This window comes from Dermacentor variabilis, chromosome 8 (genome assembly GCF_050947875.1).
Source record: "Dermacentor variabilis isolate Ectoservices chromosome 8, ASM5094787v1, whole genome shotgun sequence".
Classification (NCBI taxonomy): domain Eukaryota; kingdom Metazoa; phylum Arthropoda; class Arachnida; order Ixodida; family Ixodidae; genus Dermacentor; species Dermacentor variabilis.
In genome coordinates this window covers 15,567,937-15,584,293 of record NC_134575.1, presented here as the reverse complement: position 1 = coordinate 15,584,293, position 16,357 = coordinate 15,567,937, and the positions used below count along the sequence as shown (strand labels likewise).

Sequence of the window (16,357 nt, the reverse complement as noted above, 5' to 3'; positions counted from 1 at the left end):
ACCGTCGCTGCAGCCCTCCTCCTCTACTCTCTAAAAAAAGTTTGCGCCCTTTGGGGTGTAGATTTGCCGCACAACAATACACTATCAAAACAGCTGCACCCTTTGAGGTGTATATTTGGCACACAACGATAATCGTCATCTGCCTTGCCCGCATTTCCTTTCTTTAGCGCTGCGAGGCCGGTACTTCCAAGTCATGAACGGCATGCGCGTTATCAGCATGACAGAGCCTTCTCGACAGGAAAGTAACGAGCGCAGCATTTTCAAGAAAGAAAATGCGGGCAAGACAGATGACGATTATCGTTGTGTGGCAAATATACACCCCAAAAGGTGTAAACATTTTTTATAGTGTAGTCGTCATCTGTCTTGCCCGCATTTCCTTTCTTGAAAAGGCATTAGCAAGTTAATGAAAATCGATCTTCGGAGCTCTGTTTTTGCCACACAGCGTGCAGTATCCCGTGAACTTGCAGAGTTCTTTACTTGAAGTCCTCACTAAACGAAAAGCGCGTACCCACAGTTTCGCCTACGTTTTCAACTTACCTGGCAACGTTGTGATCCAATGCATCTGTTTTCTTAGTCTGTTAGACTCCTCCTGGAGCACGACATCTTGCAACCTGCGCATGAACACAGTGTACCATGACTATAAATACGCAATATCATCAAAACATACGATACGCTGCACATTCGACTTTCAGGCAATGATAATATGTTGCTAGTCGTAGGTGACTCTTTAGGTTCAATTTCATCAAAAGTTATCGTGCACCTTAAAATCTAAGTCCACGAGCATTTTTGCATTTCGTCTGCATCGAAACACGGCCGCCGCAGTCAGGATTGAACCGACGATCTCAGCAGCGCGACGAGACAACAGCAATGCTACCACGGTGGGTTCGGTTTTATGGAATACAATTGAAACAACTAAAACGAGCGAGCTTATTGCAAAACACTTTGGCGGCACTTTGGCATTTCGTTAGACAGGCTACAGCATTTCTGTAAAATTAAACAGATCGACACTAAACTGGCATGGCTCGATTGTAAACTAGCTACAACTTAGCGATTAAGCCTTATATGCTGCGCCTTCTTACGCTGAGGTCAGCTAAGCCCATACGGGAGCGTCAGAAAACAACGCAGCCGTAACGGCTCGCTGGTACAAAGTCATATATAAAGAAACGAAGACGTCACGAAAAAATATCGTCGATTTGCCCGATAGGCTAAGCATTGTTAGCGTTAGCAATAGTAATGTATTTGACAACTACACGAATCAAGGTTCGTAGTTTTATTGGTCACATAAATTGCAGTAAGCATTCGTTTACTAATGAATTAACAAGCATAGGCGCACGAGAAGCCAGTGCACGTGAAGAGACCAAGCAGTTCGCCTCACCCAGCTATTGCACCTGCTGCAGGTTGCCTCCACGGCAAGGCGCCCGGACCACGAACGCGCTCAAGCACACGGGCAGCCTTGCGCAGCCACGGCCGGGCCAGAGGAGGAGATACGCGTACATTTGTCACCCCCCCCCCCCCTAACAAGTGCTTGATCGCTTTACGACGTGCTCAAGTCTCCCCCTGCTTGCCCACGTGGCATGCCACATTTGGCACGTGAAAGGACCGCATAGATGACGCCACCATCCTTCTCAGCTCACCCTCGCATGCTGACCCTCACACCCACAGCAAATGCCACGCGGGCGCCATCTTATCGCTGTCGAAAGCGTAGACTTGAGCGAATAGTAATTTTCGAGACGGAATCTAATACAAGTCTAATGGTGCAACACGCGAATCGAATCGAACATCGTTGACCGTTGGGCCAGTTGGTGAATCATGTGTCGTTGAGCCTTTTTCCGGCCCACATCATCTCTTTCCGCCCTCCGCTCAACGACACAAGGTATCTAATACTTTGCGAATAGTTTTCCAATAATGAACAACCGTTTATACCGGAGTAGGTGACTTTGAAGCCGGAGTGGGTGACTGAAACGATCTCTGCACGCTAGTATGTTCACAACATTAGCAAGTCTCTGTCATTAGATTGCATGTTAAAGGAGTTGTGTATTAAAAGCACAAATGGACCTTTACGATTTTATAAAGCCAGCGAACAATGAAGCCAAGGGAAGCTTAAGGGCAGTATCTGTGTTTGAAAGTTATAGTAGAAAATGAAGAAAATGGGGAATGAAAGTGGACGAAAAGATAACTTGTCGTCGGTGGGGCCACAACCCGCAACCTTCGCATTAGCAGCAAACGAGCACTTTGTTCGCACATGCAGGAGTCATTGGCGAATGCGAATGACAGATGTTTAACTGGAAATGTCTGTCTCATTGTGCGACGAAGCATGATCCCCTGCGTTACTTCTCGCGTTTGATGTCTGCTACGGTCGCCGGGATGAAATATACCACAATATCGTTCCAATTTCATGCTTGATCACGCACAGTTGGTAACGTTTCAACTTGGCAATGTGGAATATTCTCTAAAATATGTAAAAAAGTAATATTCGTACAGTCGTTATTTTATCCGGCGAACTAGTCCGAATAGTACAATTACCAATTCGCTCTTCGAAAGCTTCAAATGAAACACCCCTGCAAAAGCGTGAAGACGAGTTAGGGCTATATAGTCGAGTCTGCGTCGTTTCATCGTAGCATATTCTGTTGTAAGGTCCAGCGGTTACGGCCAGATTTACAAAAATTATATGCGCCAGAGGCTCTGCGAATCAACCCTCTTCCGATTGCTGATTCAAGGAAGAGTACAGGGAGCGAATGCAAGCTAATTGGCTTCTGAATAGATTTAGTAGACTTATAATTCACTATAACGTGATCCAAGACTACAGCTTCACTCAAGAGCGTAGTCTATTTTTCTGCCTTGCACAAGGACGAACCGTAGACGCCCTTTCGAAAACCTCATGATACGTAGGAATATTTAGTTATCTTTATTTATTTATTTCACTAGTCTCAATATGTACTCTCCTGAAGTTGCTACTATCGATGATTATATCGGCGGAAGCGCGGGGCAGTGGTTCCAACGTTCTGGACGGCGAAGTGTGAACGAATCAGCCAGGGTCAGTGGTCACGTATGCGAACTTTACTCATTCAGTTGGCTAGTTATATACCAGCATAATACCAGTTACTGAGGTCATGTGTTTTGGCGCACCGGATAATTTGCTTTAGACAGGTGTTCAAAAGAGTACTGGCATGAAGTTTTTGGCTATTCATTTCTTGCTTTAAGTGGAGGTCCTGGACTTTAAGCCTTAGACAAAACGCTCGCAATCCTGAGAGAACCCTAAACAATTTAACTGCTTTTCTACAGCCAGCGTTGGTTTCGTTTCTGCTGTGTCGTGACGTCACGACACAGAAGGTATAGTCACGTGGGAGCAGGACACTGAGTAGTTTTGACATTCATTCCGCCTCGTTCGATCATCTGCTATGCTGCTATCGACGAAGCCGGAGTGGGTGTAGAAGCGTTGCCAGTGTCCTGCTGCCACGTGACTACCTCCTGCGTCGTGACGTCATGACAGTAGAGCCGAAATCAAAGCTTGCTGTAGGAAAGCTGATATATCACATTATTTAGGGTTCTCTCAGGATTGCCAGTATGCTTTCAGATTAAGAGGTCTGAGACCTTCATCTACGGTAAAAGAAATGAATAGTAAAAAATATCATGTCACAAATCATTTACTAAGACAGCACACTCTTCGGCGAAATGAGTAAGGCGGTGTTGGTGCGGCCCTTGTAGCCCGTACCTGTAGACCAGGTGGTTGGCCCTGGCCACGAGATGGCTGTGCATCCTCTGCACGTGGAACAGGCCCTCCTCCACCTCCTCGATGGCCTTGCGACCGGGACTCGAGAACTGGCGCAGAGCACCGGTGTCGGCCAGCGCGGCTCGGCGCACGTTTCGCACCTGGCGCGCGTACGCCACGCCCATCTCCGTCAGCATGTCCATCTCGCGGAAGCGGAACGGGTCGGCGGGCGACGAGCACGACGGCGGGCACTTGTGGTGCAGCGGTGTCGGCCGCGGTGTCGGCCGAGATGTGCTGCTCTCAGTCCCGGCGACGACTACGTCTCCAGGCGGCGAGTCGGTTGCTCGGCGCCGGCGAGCTGGTCGGTCAGGAGGCCCTTCGGCTTATGAGGAGAAAGAAATCGAGCATTCGTTGAACAGTTTTAGCATCATAAGTTTCGTATTTATCACCATCATCGCCTAATAAGGGCGCATTCACCACCACTATCACCACCACCACCACCACCACTACTACCCCATAATAATCATCATCAAGAACAACCAAGTTAGGACAACCACAGGTACCTAAGAGCGTGTCCACTTCCGTTCTGGGATGCTATACTGGCCATGTTGTCGTATTCTGCCATGTTGGCATTTTGAGCCAATCAGAAAGACCGTAGCAGCGCCGTGGACCAATCAGAGTTGACAAGATGGCGAATTCGGCAATATGGCAGAATTTGATGTTGTCCAGACTTTAGCATTCCGCGTCGCACCCGTCGTCCTGTCGCGCTTTAATCATGGAATACCAACGAGACCGATTCCAAGCCTCACCTGCCAACCCCATGAATCTCCCGTACGAATGAAGTGCTGTTACCGAACTGCCGTCGTTGAGTTAGTTGTGCTCATTATATACCAATCATGGTGCAGGAACAAAAGATGGACACCGCAGTGTTGGTGTCAGCGTCTCGCGGCGCTATGTTGAACCACAATGCGTTAGCAATGTTTTTCTGCTGCAGGGTAGTTCTCGCTTAAAACCAAACGATGCAAAAATATATTTACGTGGTAAGTGCGTAGTTGACGCTTACGCCTTCGTGCCAGTAGGTGTAGTAAAACGAAGCATTATCGTGCACAAAGCGTCACAAAGGGCCTCTTTAGTCTAAGTCTGTTGCGTATCACTGTAATATCGTAATGGCTATGACACGTATACATCAGGCTAACTCTCTCTATATAAGCTCATTTTTATTGACATTATTAGATAAGGAGATATTGGCACGGTGGCCGGCTACTCCTATGCTCTCCTTGTCCCGTGACAAAAATGCGGGTCTCTTCATTAACAAGGTGTACTTAAGAATATGTAACTGCGCACCAATAAGACACACAGGACAGAAAGAAGAGGTAGAAGGAAAGTGCGCAGTTACCTAACATTAATCGCCCGCGTACTTCTAAGGACGTGATCCAACTAACGATCATCAACAGGTATATGTGTTTAAGTAATAATAAGAGGCAGTACGCAGCAACGAACAAGTTATGAACACTTTATGCTGCTGGTTGTTAGGTGCTGCGATATAGACGAGACTCCCTATGGCCCAACCTGACTCCCTATCACCCAACCGAAGCCGCTGGGCCACAAGCGGGTCGCAACAAGTTTCGTGCAAACATCAGTGTGCGCGGAAGAACATTAAGCAGCACAAACCAGGAGTAAGAGCCCGAAACAGAATTCACCAAGCGGAGTACTGTTACCAGAGTTGCTATGCGGTCCGATATAGAACACACAACGAACTACTGACGGCCATGACGAGTGCATATGCTGACCTAGGAGATCACGCTGTAGAGCCCGCTCGATTAGCGAGCCAGATGCGGCGTACATGTATCAGTGTTCCGTCGCACAGTGCAAAATGTGGCAATCCACTTAATTGCTTTTCCTGCCTGTCTTCTCTCCAAAACTTCGTTCGCTTTTCAAGGTTGATTGACGTGATGAGGAAAAAAATGCCATCGCTCCAAATTAGATTTTTATATGTTTTCATCCCCTCACTCTCTCTCTTTCTGTTCACCTTGAAATTCCGGCGCGATCACTCGTTGGTACATTGCTTCGTGCGCGACAGGCGCCGTCTGTATAAACACGCTCCCAACGAAACTGTATAGATAGTGTTTGCGCAGAGGAATAGAATACGATTCAGCATTTGCTGACAAAAAAAAAAAAAGGACAGAGACCAAGCGCATTCTTATAGCCTCTCCACCAGTTCCCCCGCTGCCCTCAAGTTAAGCCTAACGGCTCACTCGTCACTGAGGGCCACTGCTGACGACAACGTTACGTCATCAACACGGTGAAATCGTAAGTGACGACGTCACGAGTGACGTTAGCCCGAAGTTTACTACAACAGGTATCTGATTGAACGAGTTGCGAAGCAGCGCCCCTCTGCAGAAGGCTATCGAGTGTGGCGTATTTTAAGGCCAGCTGATGACGTACTGCAGCCACTCATATACGAAAAAAAAAGAGAGACTAGGTCCGCTAAAATTGGGGAATCGCGAGTGCTTTCTTTGTTTTTACCGTGTGGTGTTCTCACAAGCCGCAAGGAATGAAACTACGTACGCTCTTTGCGTTTCCGCGTAGCGAGCACTTCGCGCAGGAATCCTTCGACTCTGTGCATTTTTCGCTTGCAAGCGTCATGTGCGTATCTGTAAAAGGGGAAACATTGGGAACCGCTCGTACGAGCCATGTGGAAGTGCGCATATGTGACCGAGAACGTGTATTTTGAATATGTATCGGTCAGTAAGCGTTGAAACCATTTCAGCTGCTGAAGCTGAGGTGATGTGTTAGTTAGAAAAGACTCGAATAATAATTCCAGTGCGTTTAAGTATACTGATGGATACAGTTAAATCGCCCGAATTGCGCCAATAATTGTTATTAGTAGTGAAAGGTGACACAGAAGTTGGGTAGGAAGATGCTCTGCTCATCAGTTTTGGTTTAGAAACATGCCATAAATTAACGAACCCGTGAACATTGGACAGGATTTTACACTTATAATTGAAACCCCATCATAACTGCGAAATGATTATATCGTTTTGGTTGATCGTAGCAATAAAAGGATGTTATTCCAGACGCATGCGGTGTGTTTAGCAGGTCGAATTTGTAACTTACAGCTGTCATATGTGAACCCGGAAGAAGACAAAAGCATACCAATAATCTTGTTATTCTTTATTCGAATAACAGTGCCCCACCATGCCACTGGAGGCTAAATGAATAAAGGCCTATCGAAATTACTGATGGAGAAGGACTTTCGTACCGAAATGAATCGCAGATATACAAGCGGTCGCGACGGGGACCGAAGGAAAATCCTGCATCCGTCAACTCCGTCAGGATGACCATTCTCACACTGCAGAATTAGCGGATGCAGAAAGTAGGCTATGGTGCACCTGGCTGCAGTATATAGACTAACTAGTAGGCCCATTTCTGTTGAGCCTGCCAAGGAAATAAAATACTGAGCCGCCCGCTAAGTTGCGTCTATAAAGCATCCATGATTACTTGACAGGTTAACCAATAGACGACACCAACCTGACAGGCTGCATATCACTCTCATTCATGCATAAACACCGCCAATGACGACGTGATACTGTGTCGAACGAATAGGAACGAAAGAATGGTAGAAGCTACAGAGTCTATGTCTGTGCATATATACAGAAACTGCCTTTATACAATTTTTTTTTATTTATTTGTCCATACTGGTGAGCCTTTTTCGGGCTGTTACAGGGTGGGAAATACAATCTTATAACAAAACAGTGGCATGCGCAAATAATTAATTAGTAATTATATACAAGGCATATAAGTACAAGGCATACATACACTTACGATTAGTAAAACATTTCCAAATTTCTTTCAAAGAAAACCACAGAAGTAATTAATCAGTAATTGCACAAGTAAAAGGCATACATTGTTGGTCCCCTAAGCCTAACCAGAAAGAACTCCATAGCGGATGTTTGACTTGAACGCGTAACCCGTGCGTTTCGTTGTGCGGGGGAGAGAAACAAAAGTGAACAAAAGCAACAGGCACGTGCGCGGACACATGCGCGTACACACGTGCAGACACACAGCGCGGCACACCACAACAAGCACGACTTATCCGCAACACTCTCCCAAAACAGCTCTGGCCCATCTCCCCCCCCCCTTTAACATACGTGCACGCACAAAACACAAGGAAACCAGAGAACGAACGAACGAACGAACGCAAACACCCTGTCGTGATGTGGCTACAAAAGTAGATGCGACGCAGCGTCGTCCCGACCGAGTTTTGCCGGTGGGCATGTAGACACAACGAAGCGCGAACCAAAGACGCGTATGTCGACCTTGATCTCGGCACTGACCGACTTAATAAGGCCGCGGTATATCGCGTGCCGGACAGCGCGCGCACGTGAGTTCGTGGGCGCCAGGCCAAGGCTGCAGCCGCAGGCGCATCCGCAGACACAGGATAATAATAATAATAATATTTGGGGTTTTACGTGCCAAAACCACTTTCTGATTATGAGGCACGCCGTAGTGGAGGACTCCGGAAATTTTGACCACCTGGGGTTCTTTAACGTGCACCTAAATCTAAGCACGCGGGTGTTTTCGCATTTCGCCCCCATTGAAATGCGGCCGCCGCGGCCGGGATTCGATCCCGCGACCTCGTGCTCAGCAGCCCAACACCATAGCCACTGAGCAACCACGGCGGGTCGCAGACACAGGACTGGCGGCTGAGCGTGCTGTACAAAGTATAGTCGACAGTAGAAGTTTGGAGACCAGAGGTTCCGCTCATTTTTTCTTCGCAGACTGGGCTCAAAGGCTGAAATCGAGTGGTATTATACTGCCTCCTACGTGCGCATGTTTGACCAGCGTCGTGCATTACGACAGTTTCACGTTGCACCGCTGTGCTAGAAGAAATTTATTATTATTGTCTTTATTATTATTATTATTATTATTATTATTATTATTATTATTATTATTATTATTATTATTATTATTATTATTATTATTATTATTATTATTATTATTATTATTATTTTGCTGATGCCGTGGCCCCTGGACTTTTGCTCTCGACTGTACATACCGTACATTCGCGGTTTGCTCACAGCGTGGGCGCCACGGAACCAGCGTGTACAGTGGCACTGTAAGTCTGGGTTCACCCGTGTTTCGAATTGGCCACGAAGCAGACCGTTTCGCACACCCTACACTATCACCCCAACCACCAATACCACCATGCGCATACCCTACAGCCAAGATGGAGGCCGATCAGATTGGAAGCACAGTGCAAGATAAAAGTTTCACAGATAGGGATAAAATGCCTAAGATAGGCTGGCCAACGTTTCGGTAGGTGGGCCTGTCCTTGTCAATGGCGACCGTGTGATCCTCGGCGCGTACAGTTTTATCGACTTAGCGGAGTGACGTCACGTGGTGTCTATAATACGTTCAACTTCACGATTGTTATTACGAACTATTACGAGCTCTTAGGAACCGTTCTAGAGTAAGGACTTTTTGTTAGTACACACCCTGATTGGCCGCAAAAAAAAAAAAAAAAGTGCTGCCACCTGCGGCAACTAATACATTGGCGGTCCATTGCACCTTGTGTTTGCTTTCTTTGCCCGCTAAGCTTAACAGGCTACTGCGAAAGACAAAATCGGAAGTTTGCTGAAGGCTTTCGGCTTCTAAACGTCGAAAACGTCTGTACATACAAAGCGCACAGAAAACGCGCGAGAAATAAGAACACATTTCCTGCATACGTCTTTCGTCCGTTACGTGCGTGCCCTGTGTATACAGTATATGCAGACACATGGAACCACCATCTTCCCAGCAGAACCACGTACATAGTTAGAAAATGTTCAAACTATAAAACCTTTAGCTGTAAAGCTTGTGTTATTAGCGAAAGCAGAACGCTTTGGCCTATTGCCTGAACTTGCAAAACCACGGATACACGATAGCGTTGAAATATAACAGTTTTGCCCTGCTACCTCCTCGTTCAAATACCTGCTGAGAAGCGTGTCCGTAGCAGCTGCGTGCGCTGTTAGTGCGGGGGCTCTGAAGGTAAATACGGGCGGTTATGGGAAATTGGTCGCAGTTTATGTTGACGCGATCTGTGATGGCAAAACACGCCACCGCGTCGAAAATTTTGTCGGATGTGGAACCGCCTATGTTTCCAGCAGACCCGCATACATAAAGAAATGCCTTTTTTTAATACGGCATTAGGTAGCATACGACTGTTTATTTAGCTACGGGCCTGCACTCCTAGGTTCATGGCTTACGGGACGCCATTGGGCAAAAAAAAGGAAAAGGGAGGGGGGGGGGGGGGAGTCACATTTGCACTGAGTGGCGCTGGCTAACACTCCCAAGGCTAGATCTATAGTTCACATGAATAGCCAAGTTAGTGGACGAATCCACGGCTATCACTGTATGAAGTAAGATTGGTAGTGCATCGCACGCGTAATGCGAAAGTTATGGGTTCGGTCACCACCGCCAACTAGTTATCCCTTCGTCTACCTTCATTTCTCGTTTCTTCATAATTATCTACATACCAATTTCAACCACAGCTGATTACCCCTATGCTTTTATTTACTTCATTGCCATTTGGCTATATACGGTCGTGATTACCAAAAACCAAGCCGCTCTGTTTCCTTTCCCGTTCACACACACACACACACACACACACACACACACACACACACATACACATATATATATACATATATATATATATATATATATATATATATATATATATATATATATATATATATATATATATATATATATATATATATATATATATATATATATATATATAAACCCCGGAGCCTGTGTTGCCAGCAGCAATAGCGTAAACCTAAACACGCACTTCTGTGACAACAAAATAGGAAGGGAGTTTTTTTTTATCCACATAAGCACGCATACACTACACATTTTTTGGTGCCAGCGACTCGCCTTTAGCGGCGGCATTCCGATGCTCAGTCAATGCACTGCGCCGTATCCTGGCCCCATCACAACAGGTGCGACAACTGGCGGCTGGTTTCGTGGGAATGACGGGTTCAACGGCATCGCACGCAGTGCAAGCAGCATCAACGCCCGTTTGCCGCGTCTGCCGCCTTAATGGCTTGTCGCACAGTGCGCGCAAAGCAGTGTTGCGAGAGTCGCCATGTTCTCGATCCCCGCGGACGCGCTATATTTACGCGGTATATAACATCGCGCTGCATATTTAGACGCGCATGCGCAAAGGCATACTGGCGCACCGCTTCGATCCCTCGAGCCTACTTAGAACATCCGTGGGGAGTTCTAGAAAAGCGTTGACATATACTACAGCGTAGGTGTAGACTTGTGCCAGAATACCAGCAGACCGCGTGGAAGCGAAACAGCACCACTGATAGTGTGACACATTGTTAAAATCTATGGAGACAGTTTGGAACATCTATACGGCCCCGAAAGCAGCGCCCTAGCGAGGACAGCACAACCTTTGTTTACCAACGCAAGAGACGTAAAAAAAAAAAATAACTCGAAGCGGCTTGTCTACTGTCATCGGTCGCATTGCGGTCAGCCAGGTAAGACAGTTGACAACAGTGGACTCGGAAGCGGTAGAGTTTTCTTAGAGTGCACAGTGCAGCAAACCGGACCTGCGTATGGCTGACCTACCTGTCTTTGTTTCTCTTTTCGGTATATCTTCCTTAAAATAAGAGACAACGACAACAGAGTCGGCGAAAACAATGACAGCATCGACGACGACGACGACAACAACAACAACAACAACAACAACAACAACAACAACAACAACAACAACAACAACAACAACAACAACAACAACAACAACAACAACAAAATAAGCCGTGACGAACTGGTCTATTTTACGACGGCTACAAGACGTAAAAAGCAGGATACCGCCATGTCTGCCCGCTCTCTCTTCGTGTATGTAGTTCTTGCCAAGTTACGAAATACAGGGGCATGTCAAAACACCGTTTCTTTAACCGGAAGATCCGCGCATACTAGTCTCAAAGGCGTGTCATCTGTTTGATAAATTAGAGAGATATATATGAGGACCCTGAGAATGCACCAAGGCGAAAAAAAGAAAGACGATATCGTACTGCAAGCTGTTCGGTAGAAGTGGTTCAGGCCGAGTCCACAAAGCTTTGCGTTGGTAAGCGCTGTTTTGCCATTGACTGGTCACCTTCCATAATGTTATGTTAGATAGCACGATCGCACGCCTCCCAACTGCCCTTACGAGTATAGTTCTAGCGTGAGAACGTTCTTGCGAATAAATGCTCAGAAGCTCCGACTGAACTATATCACGCCATTGAGAAAGCAAAAAAGAAAGAAAGGAACGGAACTAGACGAGTTCCGCGAAAACAAAATGCGCTCACCCATGCAAAACGAGACGAAGCGGCGGAGCAGTTGCTGTTGCCTCAAAACATAAAAGAGTAAATGGACCCTCTCTGTTCGACGACGACGACGACGCACCAACGAAAGTCTCCCGACTGTTCAGGCCGACTGAGTTCGCAGATTAAAGTTTCATCTGTCGCCGCAGCGCGGCAGATGCGACTTCGGAATCCGAGCACGAAATAACACAATGGAGGAGTGCGCTTTGCGCGCGCTCGTTGAGCGGCGTATGTTTGGTCTGAGGTGCGGGGAGAGGGCGCGAGCAGTTTGCACGCGATCGAGGGGCGAGTTCTCGCCAATACGCGGCGCTCACCAACGACTATGTAGTGTTCATTCATGAAGGCGACGACGAGCCGACGATATCGCGAGCGGCGAGTTTCCGCGTCGTGTACGAACGCTTGGCGACGAACGATGATCTCGTTTAGTTTCTTCCCCCGTAGGAGGTGCGGTGCGGCAAAAAAAAAAAAGAATAAATTATGGGGTTTTACGTGCCAAAACAACTTTCTGATTATGAGGCACGCCGTAGTGCAGGACTCCGGAAATTTCGACCACCTGGGGTTCTTTAACGTGCACCTAAATCTAAGTACACGGGTGTTTTCGCCCCCATCGAAATGCGGCCGCCGTGGCCGGGATTCGATCCCGCGACCTCGTGCTCAGCAGTCCAACACCATAGCCACTGAGCAACCACGGCGGGTCGGTGCGGCAAAGCTCGATGTACAGTCATCGTCATGATTAACAAGAACGCGCATTAAGCGTCTTTTTGCTTCTCCTGCGGAAATTGCTTGGAGACTTCTGGTTGAGGCCGTACGGCTGGGTTGTGGTTGGGCCAATGGTTGGAGCCATGCCGAGGGGAAGGGGGGGGGGGCATGGAGTTGCTAGCTTAATGGGACCTCCTTCCAAAGCTTTCAATCTTTGCTCTTTGCAGCCCGTGTTTGGTAAAGTTGAGCCGCCATAGATGTTTCCTAATTATTCGCGTAAATTGTGTCGGTAGCTGGTCCTCCGTGAACAATATGGAAAAGACCTTCCCAGAATTGAATGTCAACTGACGGGTTAATGTAACAAGCACATTTCAATTATTTGTGTTTGCGCCCTTCGTCAGTAAACCCAGGGGCGCGCCGCGTACGTTGTCACCTGAATCGAGCAAAAGCAATTGCTGCAATAAATTTATTTGCAGAATAAACTGCCGGTGACGTCCAAATGACAAGGCCACTGCTCGCATATGTAGGTATAAGAGTACAAGAACAAAGCAATCGTCCTTACGTTATTTCCAAACTGACGGCATCTACGAGCTAAGCCGTTGTAATCTGTCATCAGAATGCCGATGCTGATACTCGAATGTGAAAACGCCGGATTTGTCAAAATTACTTTCTCCATTCTCAATTATGTTGATGTTGAGCGAAAAGCAGGCGAAAATCAGCAGGAGGTTTGACGGATATATATACATTTACAACCCTAAACAAGTGTTTACCATTCCGTCCCTCTCTTATTTCCTACCCTATACGATAACCCAACAATTCCCGTCATATTTCCATAGTGTCCAAAGGCACCGAGCAACACTTTCCTTTTTTACTTGATAACAGTTTTCAAAGATAACAATCAGTACAGAGATATTTAGTGCGAAGAACATGACTAAGACGACCACATTCATTTTTTTTTCATTTTCATTTTTTTTTAACAACGATCAATTGTGTTTCTTCACGCTTCGATGGGAGTTGAAGACGTCGGCAATGCGTGTTTTATTATTTATCGAACGCGCAGAGCCAGGACTCGGGTAAGGAAGTTTGAGTTATTTCCGGCAGTCTTGTTATACGTAGTTATTTGTTGGTGGCGTTAGGAACGCGAGCCATTTCCTGTACACGTCGTTAACCTCCGCAGTGCAAATGCTCGATACGAAATAACTGAATTTCACGCTGCATTTGAGGCGCAGCTAAAGTGACCTCGGCGTCGCTTGCTTTCTATGCGTTATGGTAGGCGTTATTCTGCGAATTGTAAAAAAAAAAAAAAAAAAACGCGATGTAGATGAGTAGTTCGCAGACGTGCGCTCTAATGATTCTTCATGTAGGCAGCCTGCGTACTGGTGCGACATTGTGTTCTGGGGTTTTATGTGCCAAAACCACGATCTGATTATGATTATGATTATGATAAGGATTACGATTGTGAGGTAGTGGGGGACTCTGGACTAGCTTTGACCACCTTGGTTCTCTGACGTGCACTTAAAGGGACACTAAAGTGAAAAATGATTTCTTCTGCATCAGTAAATTACCGTCCTACAACACCAAAAACACCACTCTTACAACGATAAGACGTTTGGTAAAAAGCGCAAGAACGAAATACGGATGGCGACGCTTACTTAAGTTCCCGCACTTGGGGGCTGTGACGTCTTGGATTTTGATGGCATCTTCTACGGCTTACTAACTATATATAGCGGTACAAAGTGACTACATTGTGTTGTAAAGGAACCAAATATTAAACATGGCATGTTTCGGGAACCTTTATTCAGCGAACGTAGCCCAAATGCGAAAACATACTTTGGAATCTCTGACGCCACGCTGACGTACTGGCGCTGGGGTTTCGGCGCGAAATTCAAATACTAATGTTTGGACCTTCATTTTCTCATCTAATAATCAAATTATTTTTTTTTTATATCACTGCCTGCAGGGTTCCCAAAGAATGCTTCATTAGTCTAAACTGATTTATTGTTTCGCTTTAGTGTCCCTTTAAAGGCTAAACCCCATGAGTGCGATTTTGTGCGCGAAAGCGACGAGCGACGGCTTCGAGCGACGGATCGGGCCGTCGTATGAACAGATCGCTCGGTCTTGTCGCGCGATCGCTTGGTTCTGCAAATCTAGAATTCGTCGCTCGTCGCTCGGAAGTGCTATGAGCGACTAGCCAATAGCGCGAAGCCGGAACTGGATGTACATAACTCAAGTACTTCCGATTGTCGCACGGAACGAGCAAAGATTGAATTTTTATACGTGAAAGGATAAGAACCTACTGCAAGACTTTCAGTAATATTTTATGCTGCTTTTTACTGTAAAACACATCAACTTAAGTTAATAAAGCACGCGTCACGCTAGTTTCGGCACCTATATTGCTGCCCTTATATCGGCAACATAGGAAGACGTCGCTCGAAGTCATCGCTCGCATGAGGTGCGACTTGTAGGCGACGAGCGAACGCGACAGCCATCTCCATCGCGTCGCTTGTCGCTGTCGCGCGCAATATCGCTTGCATGGGGTTTATGCTTAAATCTAAGTACGCGAGCGCTTTTACATTTCGTCTCCATCGAAATGTGGTCGCTGCGGTCGGGATCGAACCCGCATCCTCAAGCTCGGAAGTGCAACAGCATAGCAACTTAAGCTATCGCGGCGGGTGCATACCAGTGCGAATTAATGTGTATTGAACGTGTAGTTGACCTCGCCGGCACAGACGGCTGTGACTAAAAAACAAATCGAAAAAGTCAAGAGCCCATAAACAACCATCACTATAAAAAGGAACACACTTTAGGGTACCGTGGTTTCCCTTCGGAAGGTCCTAATCATAGTTGTCACGACCATCTTTGCATTTGAAGTGACAGTGAACATAAATGGTGAGAACGATACAAGGCCGGAATATCTTGCTTCAGCGTTGGTACGTCGGTGTGACGTCACAGATTTTACAAGTACATCTCATAATGGGGCCTTTCTGGCACAGAAAAAAACATATTGAAACTTGAGTTGCTTCATTCGTGTGTTCCCTTAGAATGTAATATTGTGATCGTTTAGCGACAACGAAATTTAACTGTATACTTGAACAGACGCTGTAAAATTCAATGACGTCACTGCCAGTTGTTGCCGGAAGTTCAGGGCGGCGTCGCCACCTACCTTGCGTTTGCGCGTTCGTCGCACCCTTAAATAAATAGAATATAACCTCAATTTTGAAATACCGGAAAATTTTGTTGAAGATTTTAAAGACGTTCCACAGAAAAAGAGCGATTGGTGTTGGTGCCAAAATGCAGCTTATGCTTGAAAGGGATCACTGAATTTGTAGAACGAAAATGTTTGAGCGGCTTTATTGCATGCTGTTAGTGGATGCCGGCATACGTATGCTGTTTTCTTCTACAAAGGTCTCAGAAGTATACGCTTCGTTGATAATACAGTGTTGCTTATTTGTACTGTCGCCTTTCATGCTGTGCGGTAGTGTCGTTAAACATTAAATCAATATTTTTGTTCGCACTGTTGCTTGAAGAGTAAACTTGCAATCTTGCTCTATTGTTTTGACACTTTGTGTGATAATGGCGTTGTGTG

The 16,357-nt window shown here is 46.4% G+C and overlaps 1 protein-coding gene across 6 annotated transcripts in view; it reads right to left on the bottom strand.

Moving 5' to 3' along the window:
• The window catches only part of LOC142589695 (uncharacterized), a 55,085-nt gene that overhangs the window by 13,065 nt on the left and 25,663 nt on the right, over window positions 1-16,357 (bottom strand). For 2 of the 6 annotated variants that reach the window (XM_075701234.1, XM_075701237.1), the window contains exons 1-4: window positions 12,058-12,295; window positions 6,278-6,363; window positions 3,713-4,091; window positions 538-611 (exon numbers count right to left, since the gene is read on the bottom strand). In XM_075701234.1, coding sequence (XP_075557349.1) covers window positions 538-611; window positions 3,713-4,091; window positions 6,278-6,335 — 511 coding nt within the window. In that variant the 5' untranslated portion in view covers window positions 6,336-6,363; window positions 12,058-12,295. Of the gene's footprint in view, window positions 1-537; window positions 612-3,712; window positions 4,092-4,746; window positions 4,831-5,380; window positions 5,694-6,277; window positions 6,364-12,057; window positions 12,296-16,357 lie in introns of those variants that run through there. The other 4 variants (XM_075701236.1, XM_075701239.1, XM_075701240.1 and 1 more) reach the window with 4 other exon arrangements.